General features: G+C 43.9%; 1 protein-coding gene across 2 annotated transcripts; it reads left to right on the top strand.

Moving 5' to 3' along the window:
• Window positions 1–489: 489 nt before the first annotated feature.
• On the top strand, window positions 490–15,163 carry SLC1A6 (solute carrier family 1 member 6). 2 transcript variants are annotated; one of them, XM_072601152.1, is made up of 9 exons: window positions 490–777; window positions 1,101–1,238; window positions 2,569–2,773; window positions 6,562–6,604; window positions 6,953–7,296; window positions 10,885–11,118; window positions 12,919–13,113; window positions 14,319–14,453; window positions 14,863–15,163. In XM_072601152.1, exons 1-9 carry the CDS (start codon window positions 570–572, stop codon window positions 15,053–15,055), a joined length of 1,695 nt encoding a protein of 564 aa, XP_072457253.1. In that variant the 5' UTR covers window positions 490–569; the 3' UTR covers window positions 15,056–15,163. The 2 variants fall into 2 exon arrangements, with proteins under 2 accessions (XP_072457253.1, XP_072457254.1); XM_072601153.1 differs by lacking the exons at window positions 2,569–2,773; window positions 10,885–11,118; window positions 12,919–13,113; window positions 14,319–14,453; window positions 14,863–15,163 and having other exon boundaries at window positions 6,953–7,079.
• The last annotated feature ends 787 nt before the right edge of the window (window positions 15,164–15,950 follow it).

The raw sequence follows: 15,950 nt of genomic DNA, 5'->3' as shown, positions 1-15,950 counted from the left end.
AATTGTATTTCAATGTAATTGATTTTCTTTGTAATCCTATATATCTTATTTTATTTACTTAAAAACATGATTCTGAGAAAGCATCCATGAATTTCCATAGACTAACAAGGGTGGCCGTGATAGAAAAAGGTTATGAATCCCTATCCAGGAATTCTCTTTGCTAGCACCAGAGACTCTTCTGATGCAGGTGATATCACTATTTCCACACATATTTCTCAGTTTGAAAAAGGAGAACTCTATGTGATTCTAGGCTCATGCAGGGCTCTGCAAAGCTAGACACTCCATCTCACCATTCTAGCTACTCCTACATCGACCTTGCAAATTGAGTCTTAGCCTAATGTTTCTCATAGGTTCCTGCACTCCTTTGTGTACCTAACAGTCATATATGGAGGAACTAAATGTACTTCTTTCCATGTTGTTCCCCATTGTTCTCATTTCTTTCCCCACTCTCTCCACCTCCTTACCTTTGCTGCCTTCCTTTCAGCCCCTTGCTCTTTTCTCCTCAGAGCGGGGGCTTCCTGTGTGCTTTCCCCACAAAGTCTCCACAGACCTGAGCACTGGTTCAAAGGATGAGTAGTCACGCCAATAGCCTTTTTTTGAGGGAAAGTGTTTCCCAACGCCTTGGTGGGCAGAGTTGGCTACAGGAGTTTCAGGATTCCATGCAACAGCGTGCTGCCCGAACCCGGCTACAAATCCAAACTATGAACCGAGAGCGAGTATTCCGGTTCCTACGGAGAAATGCCTTCATTCTTCTCACAGTCAGTGCTGTGGTTATAGGTAAGCATGGAGTAGTGGGTAGAGACACTTTTGTCAAGGAAGTAGGTGTGTATTAGATGGATGGCCCTTTAGAATGAAGTCTGTGTTGATGGGGTTTGGGAAGTAGCTCAGGATGGGCTATGGTTGTGTACTCCTGAAAACAGATAATCTCTATGCCCTCATTACATCCATATGGGTTTCTGAAGAGGTATTGTCTAGGGCTGTCCTGTTGATAGACTTTGGGTTACTTAATTTCCTTTAAGCAGAGTCTCCTACAGATGCCCCTCAGCTTCTTAGCTAGGAGACCTACAGGCCCTCATCACTTTTGTTTTCTGATTTCTTAGGGATTAGTCTTGCCTTTGCCCTTCGTCCTTATCAGCTGACTTATCGTCAGATTAAATACTTCTCTTTTCCTGGAGAGCTACTGATGAGGATGTTGCAAATGTTGGTGTTGCCCCTCATTGTCTCCAGCCTAATCACAGGTAAGGAGGCCCTAGACCCACCTCCAGAACTATCACTTCCTTTCTGGCATCCCAAACATGGGAATATTGTCTTGGCTCAGGACTACATGTACATACCCACTACCTTAGCCCAGATCCTTGAGTCTAGACTCATCAATGACCTAGAGTGAGACCATAACCCAACTTAGAGCCATTATTCTGTCTAGGGACTCAAGCTTTTCTGTTCAAATCTTGACCCACACCAACTACTCAGAACAACTTGGTCTGACTCTTCCATGGAAGAGTTCAACCCCAATTCCCTTTGATTTTAAGGAGTTACCTCATTTTATTCTTTGTTTCTTCCCATATCTTCTCACTAGTGAGGTTGTGAGAGCATGTATGGGTCATATATTTTCTTTTTGGAGGGGGCAATGGAAGAATGCTGGACTTGGGGGATGCAGTCATATTATGAGGGTAAGAAGACAAAATAGAGTCAGAGGAATGTTGGTGGGGGGAATAGGGGAGTCAAAATGTAGCTTTCAGATGGAGGTGGTCAGTGGTAGTCTATATGGGTGGTCTATATGTGTGTATGTATGCTGGTTTGTGAAACTAGATTGGTCCTATGAGATTAGAATAGGAATGTGAATGGCCAAAGAATATATACACATACTTCTCATACAATTTTGGAGTAGGGCACTGGAGAATACCAGTCTAGGGCTCTTCTTATTAGGGGTTAAGTGACCTCCAGAAGATTCAGCTGTCAGGCTGTCTGTGATGAAGATAGCTTTGTACCCCTAAAGTGACCTGGTCAATGACCATATGGTGAGTTATTCTTCTGTAAGTCCATCCATGAAGTGACCCCCAGAACTGCCCATTATGTCTAGGGCAGTGGAAATGTTGGAGCACAGCTTGCTCTGCTTCTTGTGCCAGGAGAAAATACCTACTTCTTAGAGCCAGGAGTACCAAGGCATACTTTGGGCAACAGGAGAGCTGGGAAGTCTAGGGATAGGAGGGGATGATAATGGTGATGGAGAAGTGGAAGGTTATACAGCAATGACACGGATAGGTAAAGGTGGGAGAACCAGTGGAAAAGGGATATACCAAGAGGGTGGGCCAGTAGGTCAGGTGAGGATTGGTTAGGAATGAGGAGAGTCAATGAAACAGGGGTGAAGTGGGGTTTGAGGAACACAGTGAGATTTGAATAGGGGTAGAAATAGAGTTGTTGGGATAGGGAGGAGGGACAGGTGAGGGGAAGGGAGTCAGTGAAAGAATGGTATTAATGGTGGGTAGACTAAGGGAAAGTAATGTAGGTGACACATAGAGGAACTGATCTGTTGGCAAGGGTGGAGCAAAGGGTTGAACTTTCTCCCAGGTATGGCATCTCTGGACAACAAGGCTTCAGGTCGGATGGGGATGAGGGCTGCTGTTTACTACATGGTGACAACAGTCATTGCAGTCTTCATTGGCATCCTCATGGTCACTATTATCCACCCTGGGAAAGGATCCAAGGAAGGGTTGCACCGGGAGGGCCGCATCGAATCTATCCCTACTGCTGATGCCTTCATGGACCTTGTCAGGTCAGTGTTCTTTATTCCAGTCAGATCCAGAAATACTTCTCTCCCTATCCCCCAACATTAGTAGGCATTCCCACTTTCTTCAGTGCTAGTTGTCTTCATACCTTAGGGCACCGGTCTCCAGGCTGTTCCTTGAATTTTTTTATTTCATAAGGGAGTTATTTCTTCGAGCCTACCGTAAATACCTTGAGGGCAATTACTGAGTCTTATGTTTCTCAGCTGTTGTTTGTTGTTGGTGTCTGACTTTCTTTCTCAAAGAGGACCATAACATCAGAGAGGTGATGCCATGACATGCAGGAGACTTGGATTTAAGTGAGGCAGGACTGTGCAAGGTCACCAGCCTCACTTTTTCCTCCAGAGTCATTTAGGTACAGTGGTGAGATATAGATCCGGACAACTGGAGATGGCCCCCATGTTTCTTAGCATCAAGCAATAGGGCCAAACACATGAAAGTATTCCATAAATACTTTCTGCTTAATTAATAGTTTGATTTTACTGTCTTTGTGACTCTGAGCAAGTGACTTCACCTCTCTGAGTCTCAATTTCCTCATTTCTAAAGCAGGGTGACAATGAGTTGACTACATATCTCACTGGAAGACCAATTCACTTTTGGATGTCCCTAATTATTATTGTTTTCCCTCATATTGAGCTGAAATCTGCCTCTCTGCAACCAACTCTTAATTCTACTCTTGAGATAAGAACAAGTCCTATAGCAGTTTTTCAGATACATAAAGAAAGCTATCATGTCTAGGTCCACCCCCTGCCACTACATCTCAAGGTAGAAGACTTTGTGGGATGAAACATATGACTAGAATATAGCTGTGGAAAGGTATACCTAACTTTAAAAGAATAGAATAGAAAAAAAGGTTTACTTTTTTCTCACTTTTTAAAAACGGGGGTGGGAGGGGGAAATGATATGATTTCCCCAATGTTGCATAAGTAGTTAATGGCTGTCTTGGCCCTACAACCCAAATCTCACAAGTTCTCCATAGGAAGTATGTCAATCGATCTGGGATATTGTTAGTGTGGGTACTTTCTCCATCACTGTAGATCATAACTCATCTATACCTTCTCATCTTGTATGTCCTTATTTTCCCATAAATCTATCACAGGTTCATTCATCATGCTGGGGTGTTCCCTCTAGGTTGCATATTGTTGATAACAACAACATCCAATTATAATATATTATAATATACAACATCCAATTATAATATATTATATTATAATATACAACAACATCCAATTATAACATATCCATATATTATGGATAAAATTTTTTGACTGTCTAGCAGGTATCCCTTGCTCTGGGTGTAGGAGACTATGAGCTCCTTGAAAGCATGAGTTATCTTTTGTCTTTCTTTGCATCCACAGGACTTAGCACACTGCCTGGCACATAGTAGAGATTTAATAAATGCTTGTTGACTGACTGGCTGGCATGACCAACATCTCTGCTTATGACATTCTTTACAATGCATTTCCTGTGAAATTCCTCATAGGTAATAAATTGTATCAGATTTTTCATGACCAGGTACTGAGAAAACACCTTGTGAGTGACCGGCATCTTTAATTCTTTGTATACTACAGTTTTCAATCAATCAAAGCTATGTAACATTGCCAGAAGAATTTTTTAAAATGAACTTTGTTTCCTGAAGGAGTCTGTAGTCCTTAAAAACATTACACAGTATCCCAAAAGTAATCTGTCTAGTTTCCTTCCTTTTGTTCAATAATATGCCTGGCTCGTTGTCCATTTATGGTGACTGTTCAAGGTCTATGTTTTGATAGACCAGCTCTGTGGGTTGTGCATCCAATTGCTTATTACACTCTGGACAACAGCCGTACTTCATCCACTTGGTTTTTCCTGTGTGAATAGTTAGAGAATTGGAATTTAAAGTTGGAAGAAATCTGAAGGATTATATAATGTAATTTTTTCATTTTGCATATGGGGAAACTGGGGTCTAGAGCAGTGAAATTATTTGACTATATCTTTTGAATTAATATAGATTGAGATGAAGGTGAGAGCAGCTTGCAAAGGATTGTTGCGTTGTGAAAAAAGGAAGGATGATAGAAGAGTGTCCTGGGAAGATCCTGCCAAGGACATCTGCTGGAGGGAGTTGGAGAAGAGATGAGCTGTTTCAATAGCCAGGTTGCTGCTATTTAGAGGCTACTCTGTCGCTGTAGGCCATGATCCTCTCAGGTCATATAGAGCAATTTTTTGCATTGGGACAAGCATCATGAAATGCTCTCAGATCAACTTTTAAAGACAAATTCAGTTGAAGGGGAGGAAAGAAAGATGCAGGGATACCACCCAATGGGTGTGGGGAGCAGGAATGAGCTAGTCCATGAAGGAGCTCACTTAGGTTGCCAGGTTTCCTTTACAGTAACTTTCTATTTAATTATTCTTGCTAACTAGGTGCTAAACACAGTTGTTTTTACACTGCTAATGAAATGCAGACCATCTCAGTATCCTCTAAATTTTAGTGCCCTGGGATGAAGCGTCACTCCCCTCAGTCTTGTAATAGATATGTGGTCAGGGCTACTGGGTTCTTGGCTTTCCTATAGCATTATCCACAGCTTAAGGAATATAGACAATGGAGGTAACTCAAGGTTGATAGCATGTGTGGTCAGGGACGGGTGTGTGTGTGTGTGTGTGTGTGTGTGTGTGTGTGTGTGTGTGTGTGTGTGTGTGTGTGTGTGTGTGTGTGTTTGTGGATGGTGCATGGAGGCACATGAATCTTAGTGGTCCTGGTAGTGAGATAAATACTGAAAGAGCTGACCAGTGATGCCAACATTGTTTTCAAGGTCAAGGAGAATTAGGACTTAGATGAGGCCATTGGTTTTGCTAGCAAGAATGTCACTAGTTACCTTGAAAAGTTTAGTTTGAGTAGTGTGGGGAACTGGACCTAACATACAGTTTTAAGGAGGGAAGTGGAGAAGGAAAGACAGTGGGTTAGACTTCAGATTCAGATACCAGATAACAGTACAAAGAAAGAGAGAGATTTTAGTTGACCTACAAAGGAGCAATATGGAAGCAAAGCTTTTTTTTTGGTTTCCATTTCTGCCCCTTACCCTTTTAGCACATGGGAAGACTGAATGTTTTTGAAAACAGAAGGAAAGGAGACCATTTTGAAGGAGAAATGAAGGCTATTATTAAGAGAAGGGACAAGTATTCAGAGCAATGTCTTTTGATGATGAGGGTCAAGGTATGTTCAAGTAGGTGAGTGGTTAACATGGGGTGAAGAGATAGGTTGGTGCAATCTATGACCTTGAGGAGTCATGTAGTTGAGATCTCTGATGGGTAGTCAGGTAGTCATAGGAGGAACTGAGAATGAGCACAGGAGATGAAGAAGAGAGGTAGAAGGTGTCATCTAAAGAATTGGCAAATAAGGTATTGGGGGAAAATATCAGATTTTACTTGTTTCTTGTCTCCATCCCTGTTACTTCAACTGGAGGCAGCAAGGCATGGTGAAAAGAGCACTAGACTTGGAATAAGAAGTCTTGGATTAGAAGTTTTGTTCTACTAGCTCGGTGACTGGGGCCAATCATTTCCTCAGTTTTCTCTCCTCTGAAATGATGGGGTTGGATTGGGTGATAGCTAAGGTCTCTACCAGCTGGAATGTTCTGTGTTCTAAGGCACTTTCTGCCATGATAATCTACTTTCTGCAGTTTCCTCCATCTGTGCTTTTTAATGTTCTTTGTGACAAGTCCTGCCCACCTCTAAGGTTTTATGTTTTGTGGTCATACTCCTCCTTATGTTTTAGTCTTATTGTCTTCCCATCCCTGGTTCTTTGCAGGAATATGTTCCCACCCAATCTTGTGGAAGCCTGCTTCAAACAGGTGAGGGAAGAGGGGCAAGGTTTTGTTCATGAGAATAAAGGATGGGTGGCAGGATGGTGGTCAGGGGGCCCAGGGATGGGAGGGGAAGAGAGAGTCCTTCTAAGGATTGAGCAGTGGATCCTAGGAAGGACCTGAGTAGGTGAACATGCCCCTCTATTAACCAAATGTCCAAGCCAAGATCCAGAGAGGATCTCATGTGCCAGGACCTTCCAGAGGTAACATAACAGCTGACACTCTGGGTTGAGGGAATATTGAAACCACAGAAGTTCAAAGTTAGGAGAGACCACAGAACACATTCAATTTAACTTGTTCTTGTTGGTGGGTGGGGCTTGATCTTTCTGATTTCAGTTCAAGACGCAGTACAGCACCAGGGTGGTGACCAGGACTGTCATGAAGATGGAAAACAGGACAGAACTAGGCACCTCCCCTTCACCTCTTTCTCTAATGGACAATGGTACTAGTGTCTTGGACAATGTTACCCGTGCCCTTGGCACCCTACAGGAGGTACTGAGTTTTGAGGAGACTGTGCCTGTGCCTGGCTCAGCGAGTGGCATCAATGCTCTGGGTCTGGTGGTATTCTCGGTCAGTTTTGGCCTGGTCACTGGTAGCATGAAACAAAAGGGCCATGCCCTGAAGGTATTCTTCAACAGCCTCAACGAAGCCATTATGAGACTTGTTGGTGTCATTATCTGGTGAGTGAAGCAGGGTAGATCTATGCTTAGAGTTTGAGATGGAAGGGGTTAAGGGTTCAGAGCTGAATGGGAAGGATTGAAGATATTAAAGGGGTGTTGTTGACAGTCAATCAGCATGCATTTATTAAGTGTTGTTGTGTGCCAGGCATTGTGCTAAGACTGGGGATACAAAAAGAGAAAATAGCCCCTATAGATTAGAGTTTAAAATCTAATGGTGGAGACAACCTGCAGACAAATATGTACAAAGCAAGTTACATACAAGATTACTAGGAAATAGTAACAGAGGGAGGGTACTAGACTTAAGAGGGGTTAGAAAAAGTTTGCTATAGAAAGTGAAATTTTAGTTGAGACTTAAAGGAACCCAGGAAAGTCCATAGGTGGAAGTGAGAAGGGAGAATGTTCCAGGTATGAAGGACAGCCAAAGAAAATGACTGGAAATGAGAGATGGAGTCTGTTGTTCATGAAATGGCCTGGAGGCTCATGTCACTGGATTAAAAAGTATATGTTGGGGAGTAGGGTGTAAGAAGCCTGGAAAGGTAGGAAGGGGCCCAGATTATTTAGGGCTTTGAACACCAAACAGACTAAGAGACCAACCAGAGAGGAGGGAGTCACAAGCTGATGGAGTGGTTGGGGGTGAGGAGACAACCAAGGAGAAGGGACTTAAATTGGGGTGTAGGGAAGCTAGTTATGGAGAACACAAGCTGGAGATGTGTCAGAAGAGGAGAGTCATGGAGATGTATGATTCGCAATGAGAGAGGGGTGTGGGGGGAGGGAAGAATAAAGTTGGTGGGGTGGAAGGTAAGGGAGGGAGAAGGCTAAATGGGAGCTATTCCTTGGGGATATGGCCCCAGTATTTTTCATGATGAAGTGAAGACTATGGGACCTGAGGACTTTGAGGAGTGAATGAATAGAAAAGACTTGAAATCTATAGTTTGTGGGGCAAGTTATGAGGCAAAGGCTCTTGAAATATCCACTGAAAGCTTAGGAGGCTCCCGAAGTCATAAGAAAAGCATGAAGAGTCCTTGAGAACATAGTCATAGAGTGCCTCTCCAGGAGCCATCTTGGCTCACTGAATCCAGGGTTTAAAATGTAAAGATAATGATCCTATAATAGTTGACAAAATGATCAAAATTAGCTTACACTTTCATTTCACATTAAGAGTCTTGTTTCCTTCCTAGCTTCATGTGACTCGAAGGAATACAGACTTGCTTTATATGAGTATATTTACAGAATGGAATCAAAATGTCATAGATACAAAATAGAGTGGAATTTACTATAGTTGAAACAGTTTTTCATTGGAAGTCAAAGGACTTGGGTTCATATCCTGACTCTGCCATTCTGTTACTACCTGTGTGACCTTGGTTAACCTCTCTGAGTCTCAGTTTCCTTGTCTGTAAAATGAGGGGATTGGACTAGATGACTGCTAAAGTTCTTTCTAGCTCTAAGTTTATATTCCTCTGCTTCAAACATACCCCAAAATGAGAGATATTATTTGGTGTAGGAGTGTGTGGGCAGAAGTAGAGAGCCTTGGCTTTGCGATTAGGAAATTTGGGTTCAGATCTTGCCTTTATTCCCTAATTACAAGCTATATTATTATGGGCAAATCCCTTAAACTACCAAAGATTTAATTCCCTCCTCTGTAATGAGGAGGAAATGAGGATAATGCTTGTCCCATCAGTGGCCCCAGGATTGTTGCCAGGATGTAGTAAGAAGTGAAACTTATCATTATTGCACTTAAAAAAAATTCGATGCAAGAATTTTGCTGATTTAGGCAGTTTTTCTCTGTGCTGATGTCCCTATCACATGTGTGCACAGTAGAGAAAAGCAAGCAGCATTGTATATTAGGAAAAAAAATAATTTAGAGTCAGAGAATCTGGGTACAGATCTTAGTAACTTACTAACTTAGTAACTTACTCCCTGTGTCATTTTGGGCAAATCCATGACCTTCCTTGTGCCTCCGTTTCTCTATTATAAGAAATGGGAATCGAATTAGATGGTCTTTTCTAAATCTAAACATGAGAAGGAAAATCACGTGCTTCCTGGAAATAGCTACTGGAAGAGTAATTTCTGTATGGGTCACTAGAGGGTGCTCTGGGCCCAAGTTACCATCTAGGAGCCGCTCTAAAGGAACCAGTGTTATCTATGAAGCTTGATTTCCTACCTGCATCTCTGGAGAAGGACTGGAGCTTAGCTTTCCAGACTGTCTAGGTTCTAGTTTGGCAGTTAGAGGTTGGTGAAAATTGATGTCATTTCCCTTCCCCCTCCTCAAGTTCTTGGTCCAATTTCATGGACCCCAGGTTCATAATCCCTTATCTACTCCAACCTTCTCACTTTGCAAATGAGGAAATTGAGGTTCAGATAATAACAATTAATAATAACAATGACAAGAACTAGCATTTTATAGAGCTTTAATGTTGGCAAAGCACTTTACAAATATTCTTCTCTGTAAAATGAGAGGGTGGGGTAAAATGGTCCCCAAGGGCTCTCCCAGCTCTATATCTATAATGCTATCTCCCTTTCTCCCCCTTTTTAAGTAGTGAAAGTCCCAGAATGGTTTGACAGAAGAGCTCTAGAGACAAAGACCTCCAACTAAGGAAGTCATTAGAATGAGCAGGGGCAGCCTATAGGGTCTGAGGGAGCTCTTGTTCTCACAACAGCCCTGGGAGATGATTACTATTATTATCTCCATTTTGCAGATGAAGAAACTGAGTCAAACAGAAGTTAAGTGACTTGCCTATGGTCACACTGCTGTGTCTGAGGTGGGATTTGAACTCAGGTCTTCCTGCTGCAGTAGATAGAGGAACTGACCTGCTTAAGGCCCGATAGGTAGCAGAGCTGAATTTGGGCACTAGTTTTCTGGCCCCAGAGTCAGTAATCTATTCACTTCTCTATGTTGCCTCCTTTATTAAGGAGGAATCTAAGCCAGAGACAAGACAATATAATGGAAAGAACGTAGGATTTGAAGTAATAAGATAAGGGTTTGAGTCTTGACTTTAACTCTCCCTAGGTGTGTGATCTTGGGGGATTATACCAGGAGTCTGGTATGAGCAGTATTGGTCTGAGACAACATAGGCTTGACTAGGCAGGGCCAAGATGATTGGGAGAGGAGGTCAAGGGGAAAGGGAGAGGGAACCAGATATCTTACTCTCTGTTCCTGTAGCAGAGAATGGGCACTGTGAGTTGGGTGCTCCTGAAGGCTGAACCTGACTGAAGCAATCACCAGGAGGGAGATGTTGGAGTCACCCATTTGAATGACTGCCTTATGCCATGGGATCAACATTGACTTCCCAGGGTTCAGCGCAAACCTTTTAGCCCCAGAGATTGTACAACTCTCCTTCCACTTGTAGAGCAGAGGGGGAGGGAAGGAAAGAGGGTAATGGATACTTGGGGACCTGAGATGGCAGAGGTCTAGACTTGTGTAAAGATGGCTATAGGAGAATAACTATAGGAATCAGTGATTTTGGCTTTGGGTTCTGGGGAGCTGGCCTAACAAAACTTGGGAGCAATTTCCCAAAAAAGAAGACTTGGCCTTGGCTAGGGGTGAACCCAGGGATCTCTCTGACACATATCCTTTGATCTGGGACCCAGGTATGCTCCTGTGGGCATCCTCTTCCTCATCGCAGGGAAGATCTTAGAGATGGAAGACACAGCTGTGGTTGGTGGACAGCTGGGCATGTACACACTGACTGTCATCGTGGGCCTGCTCATCCATGCTGGGTGTGTCCTCCCTCTCCTCTACTTTCTCATCACACACAAGAATCCCTTCCCCTTCATCGCTGGTATGCTCCAGGCCCTCATCACAGCCATGGGCACTTCCTCCAGGTACTGACTCCCCAGCCATGGGCCCCTCCTCCAGTTTCAGCCCCGCCCCTTCCATCTGCCCTTTCTAGTTATCTAGAGGGTCCTCTTCAAGCCTCCCCAGGCATGATCTGATCCTCCATCCCCAACCAAAGGTGGAATATTGTACCAAATATTAAGGGTCATGTTTAAGAAAGACATTGACAAGCTGGAATTGACCTACAGCAGGGTGACCAGGACGGCAAGAGGATTGGAGACTGTAAAAATAGTAACTGTCTATACTAAAAAAAAGCATCACTACACAAGTATGTGTGTATGTGTGTGTGTGTGTGTGTGTGTGTGTGTGTGTGTGTGTGTGTGTGTGTGTAAGGATTATAAAGCACTTTTCTTATGTTCATTTTTACAGATGAGGAAACAGAGTCAGAGAAATTCATTGACTTGCTCAAGGTCACACTAAGTTAAATATCAGAGCAAGGATTTGAACTCATGTTTCCTGATTCCAAGTCCTACACTCATTCCACTATATGTCCTTGCATCTCTTTGCTACCTGACCCTCTTTTTCTTCCCCTGCTCCTTATCTGGTTATTTAGAAACCAACACTTACTTTCCTGCCAGTACTCTATTACACATATCCCAGAGTGCAAGAATTATTTTAAAAAAGTTTTATTTACAAGGAAAATCTCCCTTCAAGTCCTTCTGTGATTACTTACTGTAGTACGGTGGTGACCACATCCTTACCCATCTAGCAGGTCTTTATGTTAGGGAATCAGCCCAATGAAGGGTAGAATAGTTCACTGTAGAAGGTTGGCTGCAGGAGGATGAATTATGATAATATATGTTTGACCGTAGCTACTCATGAGTTTTGTGTAGTAGAGATAAGAAGTATATACAAATAGGTGAAGTAATACAGGGTTCATATCACCTCAGAACCCCAAGTGCATGGAACTCAGCCTCCAGGGCTCCCACTCTTGGGGAACTTGTTCAATAGCTTGAGATCAATGGATTCATGGGCTTTGTAGGGAATACCACGTGGGTCATAGCCATAGGACTATTATCTTGTCTTTGCTGCCAATCTACTGTGTGATCTTGGGAAAGTCTCTTCCTGTGCCAAGGCCTTAGTTTTCCCACTTGCAAAATAAGTGTGGACCCAAAGATATTTAGGGTTCTTTCCACCTCTAATATTTTGAGATCTTAGGATTATATAGCTCCACTAGGGAGTCAATCACCTATGGGATTGGGGTGCCTTAACTCCCACTGGGTTACAGTTGTCTTTGACTGTTTCTCACCACTCTCTTTCCGTTCCCCAACCATATTTTGAGCTCTCAGATTCCCTTGCTGCCCCTCCCTAAGTCTATCCTCTCCAGGCAGCCTTTGCCAACACTTTCCTCAGGACCCTGCCCCAAAGAAGATCTAAAAGAATTTTGCTAAAGTGATGAGATAATTTGTGCTGTTCTGTCAAGGTAATACATCATCTTTAGATCGGGGCTTTTCAGAGTCAAAGTCATGAGGGATGTGGGGATCTGGGGCCTCAGAAAATAATGAGGGAGATATATCTGGCATGTGAAAGACCTCTCTGGCACCCCTTGATTCACAGCACATGGGTGACTTCCTGTTTCCCCCACACAAAGGGCTAGTTCAGCCTCCCTGCTGGCCCCCAAATTATTTTCATCATTTACAAACTGAGCCTATAAGAGTAAAATTGGGATTTCTCAAAGCCAGAGGGCCTGGGCTTTTAGTCTCTTCTTGGCCCATGGCCTTCCAAGGCATTTTGTGGCCCTTCCTGGAAGGTGCCCATGAAATGCTCCTGGAGTCCTATCTCCCCAGCTCAGCAACTCTGCCCATCACCTTCCGATGCTTGGAGGAGAACCTTGGCGTGGATAGACGCATCACCAGGTTTGTGTTGCCTGTGGGGGCAACCATCAACATGGATGGCACTGCCCTCTACGAAGCCTTGGCAGCCATCTTCATAGCCCAGGTCAACAATTATGAACTCAACCTGGGGCAGATCACCACCATCAGGTGAGTGCTACCATTGGTGTTGTGTTTGACATGAGGGAGAGAGTTCCCTAAGTGGTGGGTATGAGGATATGGAATAGGAAATAGATGAAGCTGTGAGAAGAGAGAAAGTCTTCGCTGACTGACTGTGGTAGGGGATGGGGTGGAGTTGAGTTTGGACCAAGGAAAGTGGAAAGAGGTTTGCATGACTGATATAGGATACTGAGGGGATGAGATTGAGAGGGAGGGTTAAGAGGATTCACTAATTGGATAGAGAAAAAGGGAATAAGCTAGAGGTAAGGGGATTCACTGTTTTCGGATGGTGGTTAAAAGAAGATGTGAGTGATAGGGAGCCCAGAGATGAGAGGTGTTGTGAGAATAGGTAGTAGCCACACACCACTTTGGGGTGGGCCTTATAAAGTCTTCCCCTGCCTCTTGCTTGAGTTGTAATTGTCTAGGATCTTTGCATCTTTAGGAGTCAATATAATTAATTCTTAGATTCTGGGTGACTGCTTTCCATTCCTGTGAGATTGATTCATAAACCAGATACCATAAGATTAATTTGCCCTGAGAAATAAAGAAACCTGGGCAGGCTGAGCAAAATGCTCCTATGAACTGCTCAGGGAATTCCCTTCACAGTGCAGAATCACAGGATCTCAGGACTGGAGGGGACATTAGAAGGAATCTACATTGGGTAACCTTTGGCCTAATGCTGGATCCTCTACTCCAACCACCTTGATAAGGGGTCATCCAGCATCTGCTTAAATACCTTCAGTGACTGGTAGCATACTGCCTCAGGAGACAGCCTGTTTCCACTTGCTAGACAGCTGTAATTTGTAAAAAGCTCTTCTTTACCTTGACCCAAATTTGGCCTCCCTGTAACTTAAATCTATTGCTCACACTTTTTTTCTATTGGCAATAAACCTGAGCCAGTCCAATATATTTCATGTGATAATTATCTTTCTGCTATGATAGTGATCTTGCTTGGGTACAGGTTAGACTAGATGTCCTCTGAAGTTCTCTCCAGGTCTGAGATTCTATGAAATCATAAGTAATTCTCACCAAAGGAAGAAAAATCTCCAATACACCCAATGGGTGATTGGTGAATGTTTTTTTTGACTTCTGGTGTAATTTATTTAGGGACAAGGTGTTCACAGAAAACTGACCTGTCTTTGCTCCCTCTGCTTTCTCTCCTCTTATGACCCCTTGGACCTGTCTCCATTTGGCAGCATCACAGCCACCGCTGCCAGCATAGGGGCTGCGGGCATTCCCCAGGCTGGCCTCGTCACCATGGTCATCGTGCTTACCTCAGTAGGGCTCCCAACTGAGGACATCACACTCATCATAGCTGTGGACTGGTTCTTGTAAGTATACACCAGGGGTGGCGTCCATTATCCTCATGACCATTGTCTTTCACTCTCAAGGAGTCTCCTGCTCCCATTTCACCAAGGATGTGGAATGTCAGGGTTGGAAGGGACCTTAAAACTTAGAACATGGAATGTCAGAACTTGACATTAGAGTCATTAGGGAAGAAAATTGAGACCCAAAGAAGGGTAACAACTTACTCAAGATTGCAGAGTGATTTGGGCCATCCAGCTTCTATTAGCTCAACAACTGCGTAATTGATTTTTTCATCTTCCTAGCTATGTAATACTCCCTATAAGTGCTCCTAGAGGAGGAGCAACCTAGATTTGTCCCCCTGCTTCCTCCCAACTGTTGCTATCCTCTCCTAGTCTATGGGTTTCCCATCAATTTCCATCTCTTTCCCCCCAGGGATCGTCTCCGAACTACCACTAATGTTCTGGGGGACTCAGTAGGTGCCGCCATCATTGAGCATCTGTCTCGGAAGGAGCTGGAGCTGCAAGATGCTGAGCTAAGCCTTCCAAGCCTAGGAAAGTCTTATCAGCTCATCGCCCAGGAGAAGGGAGCCAACCGAGCTCGGGGAGGCAATGAAAGCAACATGTGAATGACTGATGGGTCTCCCAGGCTAGAGCCAGAGTCAAACTGCCCATAGCTGGAGGAGCTAGAGATGCATGTCAGAGGGGTTTCTGGCCCATCTGGCTTTGAGCCCAAAGGCACCAGCTGCTCGGTCCTACATGGATCCTTTAGAAGAAAAAAAATGAAAGTTTATACAAGGCTTCAGTTCCTGCTCAGTGTGTTGGGAGTTAACCTTCATAGCCTGGGCATATGGGGTGATATGGATATGGATAAGAAACAGAACCCGTCTTAGGATATTTTGGGAGGGGGGAGGGAGGGAGCTATCCTGTCCAAACGTTTTTGGGGATAGAGGGGGAAGGGAAAAGTCTTTGTCCTTTTGATGCTTGAGTGGGGAGGGGAGAAGAAACCCTTGTGCTAGTATCCCCAAGGAGGAAAGAGAAAGGGATAGTGTTAGAGCACCTCTTGGGAGACAAGGAGTAGGAGGGAGACTAGGTAGTAGCAGTCCCTGGTCTAGGGTTCCTTGAGAAGAGAAGGGGAATGAGGGGAGAGAGTGACATGAGGAATGGTCTTTGTCTCTTTTTGAGGACCTCTGCCTTCTGTTGGCAAAAACTCCCCTCCCCCTAGTCTTGGTCCCAAGTAAATCTCCCCTATCCACCTCCCCATGTGTTCCTTTCTTCATTCCCCATAATCTATAACCTTCAGATGTAAGAGGTCTCCAACAAGGCACACTTAGTCATAGACTGAATTCTGTGTATCTTTCTTGTGCTTCTTGCCACAGACCACAAAGACATCTCTGTGGACTTTCATAGCATCTCAGAATCAAAGCCATCCAACCTAATCTGTATTTGAACAAGAATTCTCTCTTCTAGACCCTGACTTCCTAGCGCCTTCCCCTGCCTCCTGTCCCTCTCCAGTTTCTCAGA

The sequence above is a fragment of the Notamacropus eugenii genome, chromosome 4 (assembly GCF_028372415.1).
Source record: "Notamacropus eugenii isolate mMacEug1 chromosome 4, mMacEug1.pri_v2, whole genome shotgun sequence".
Taxonomy (NCBI): domain Eukaryota; kingdom Metazoa; phylum Chordata; class Mammalia; order Diprotodontia; family Macropodidae; genus Notamacropus; species Notamacropus eugenii.
This window is presented reverse-complemented; position numbering and strand designations above follow the sequence as displayed.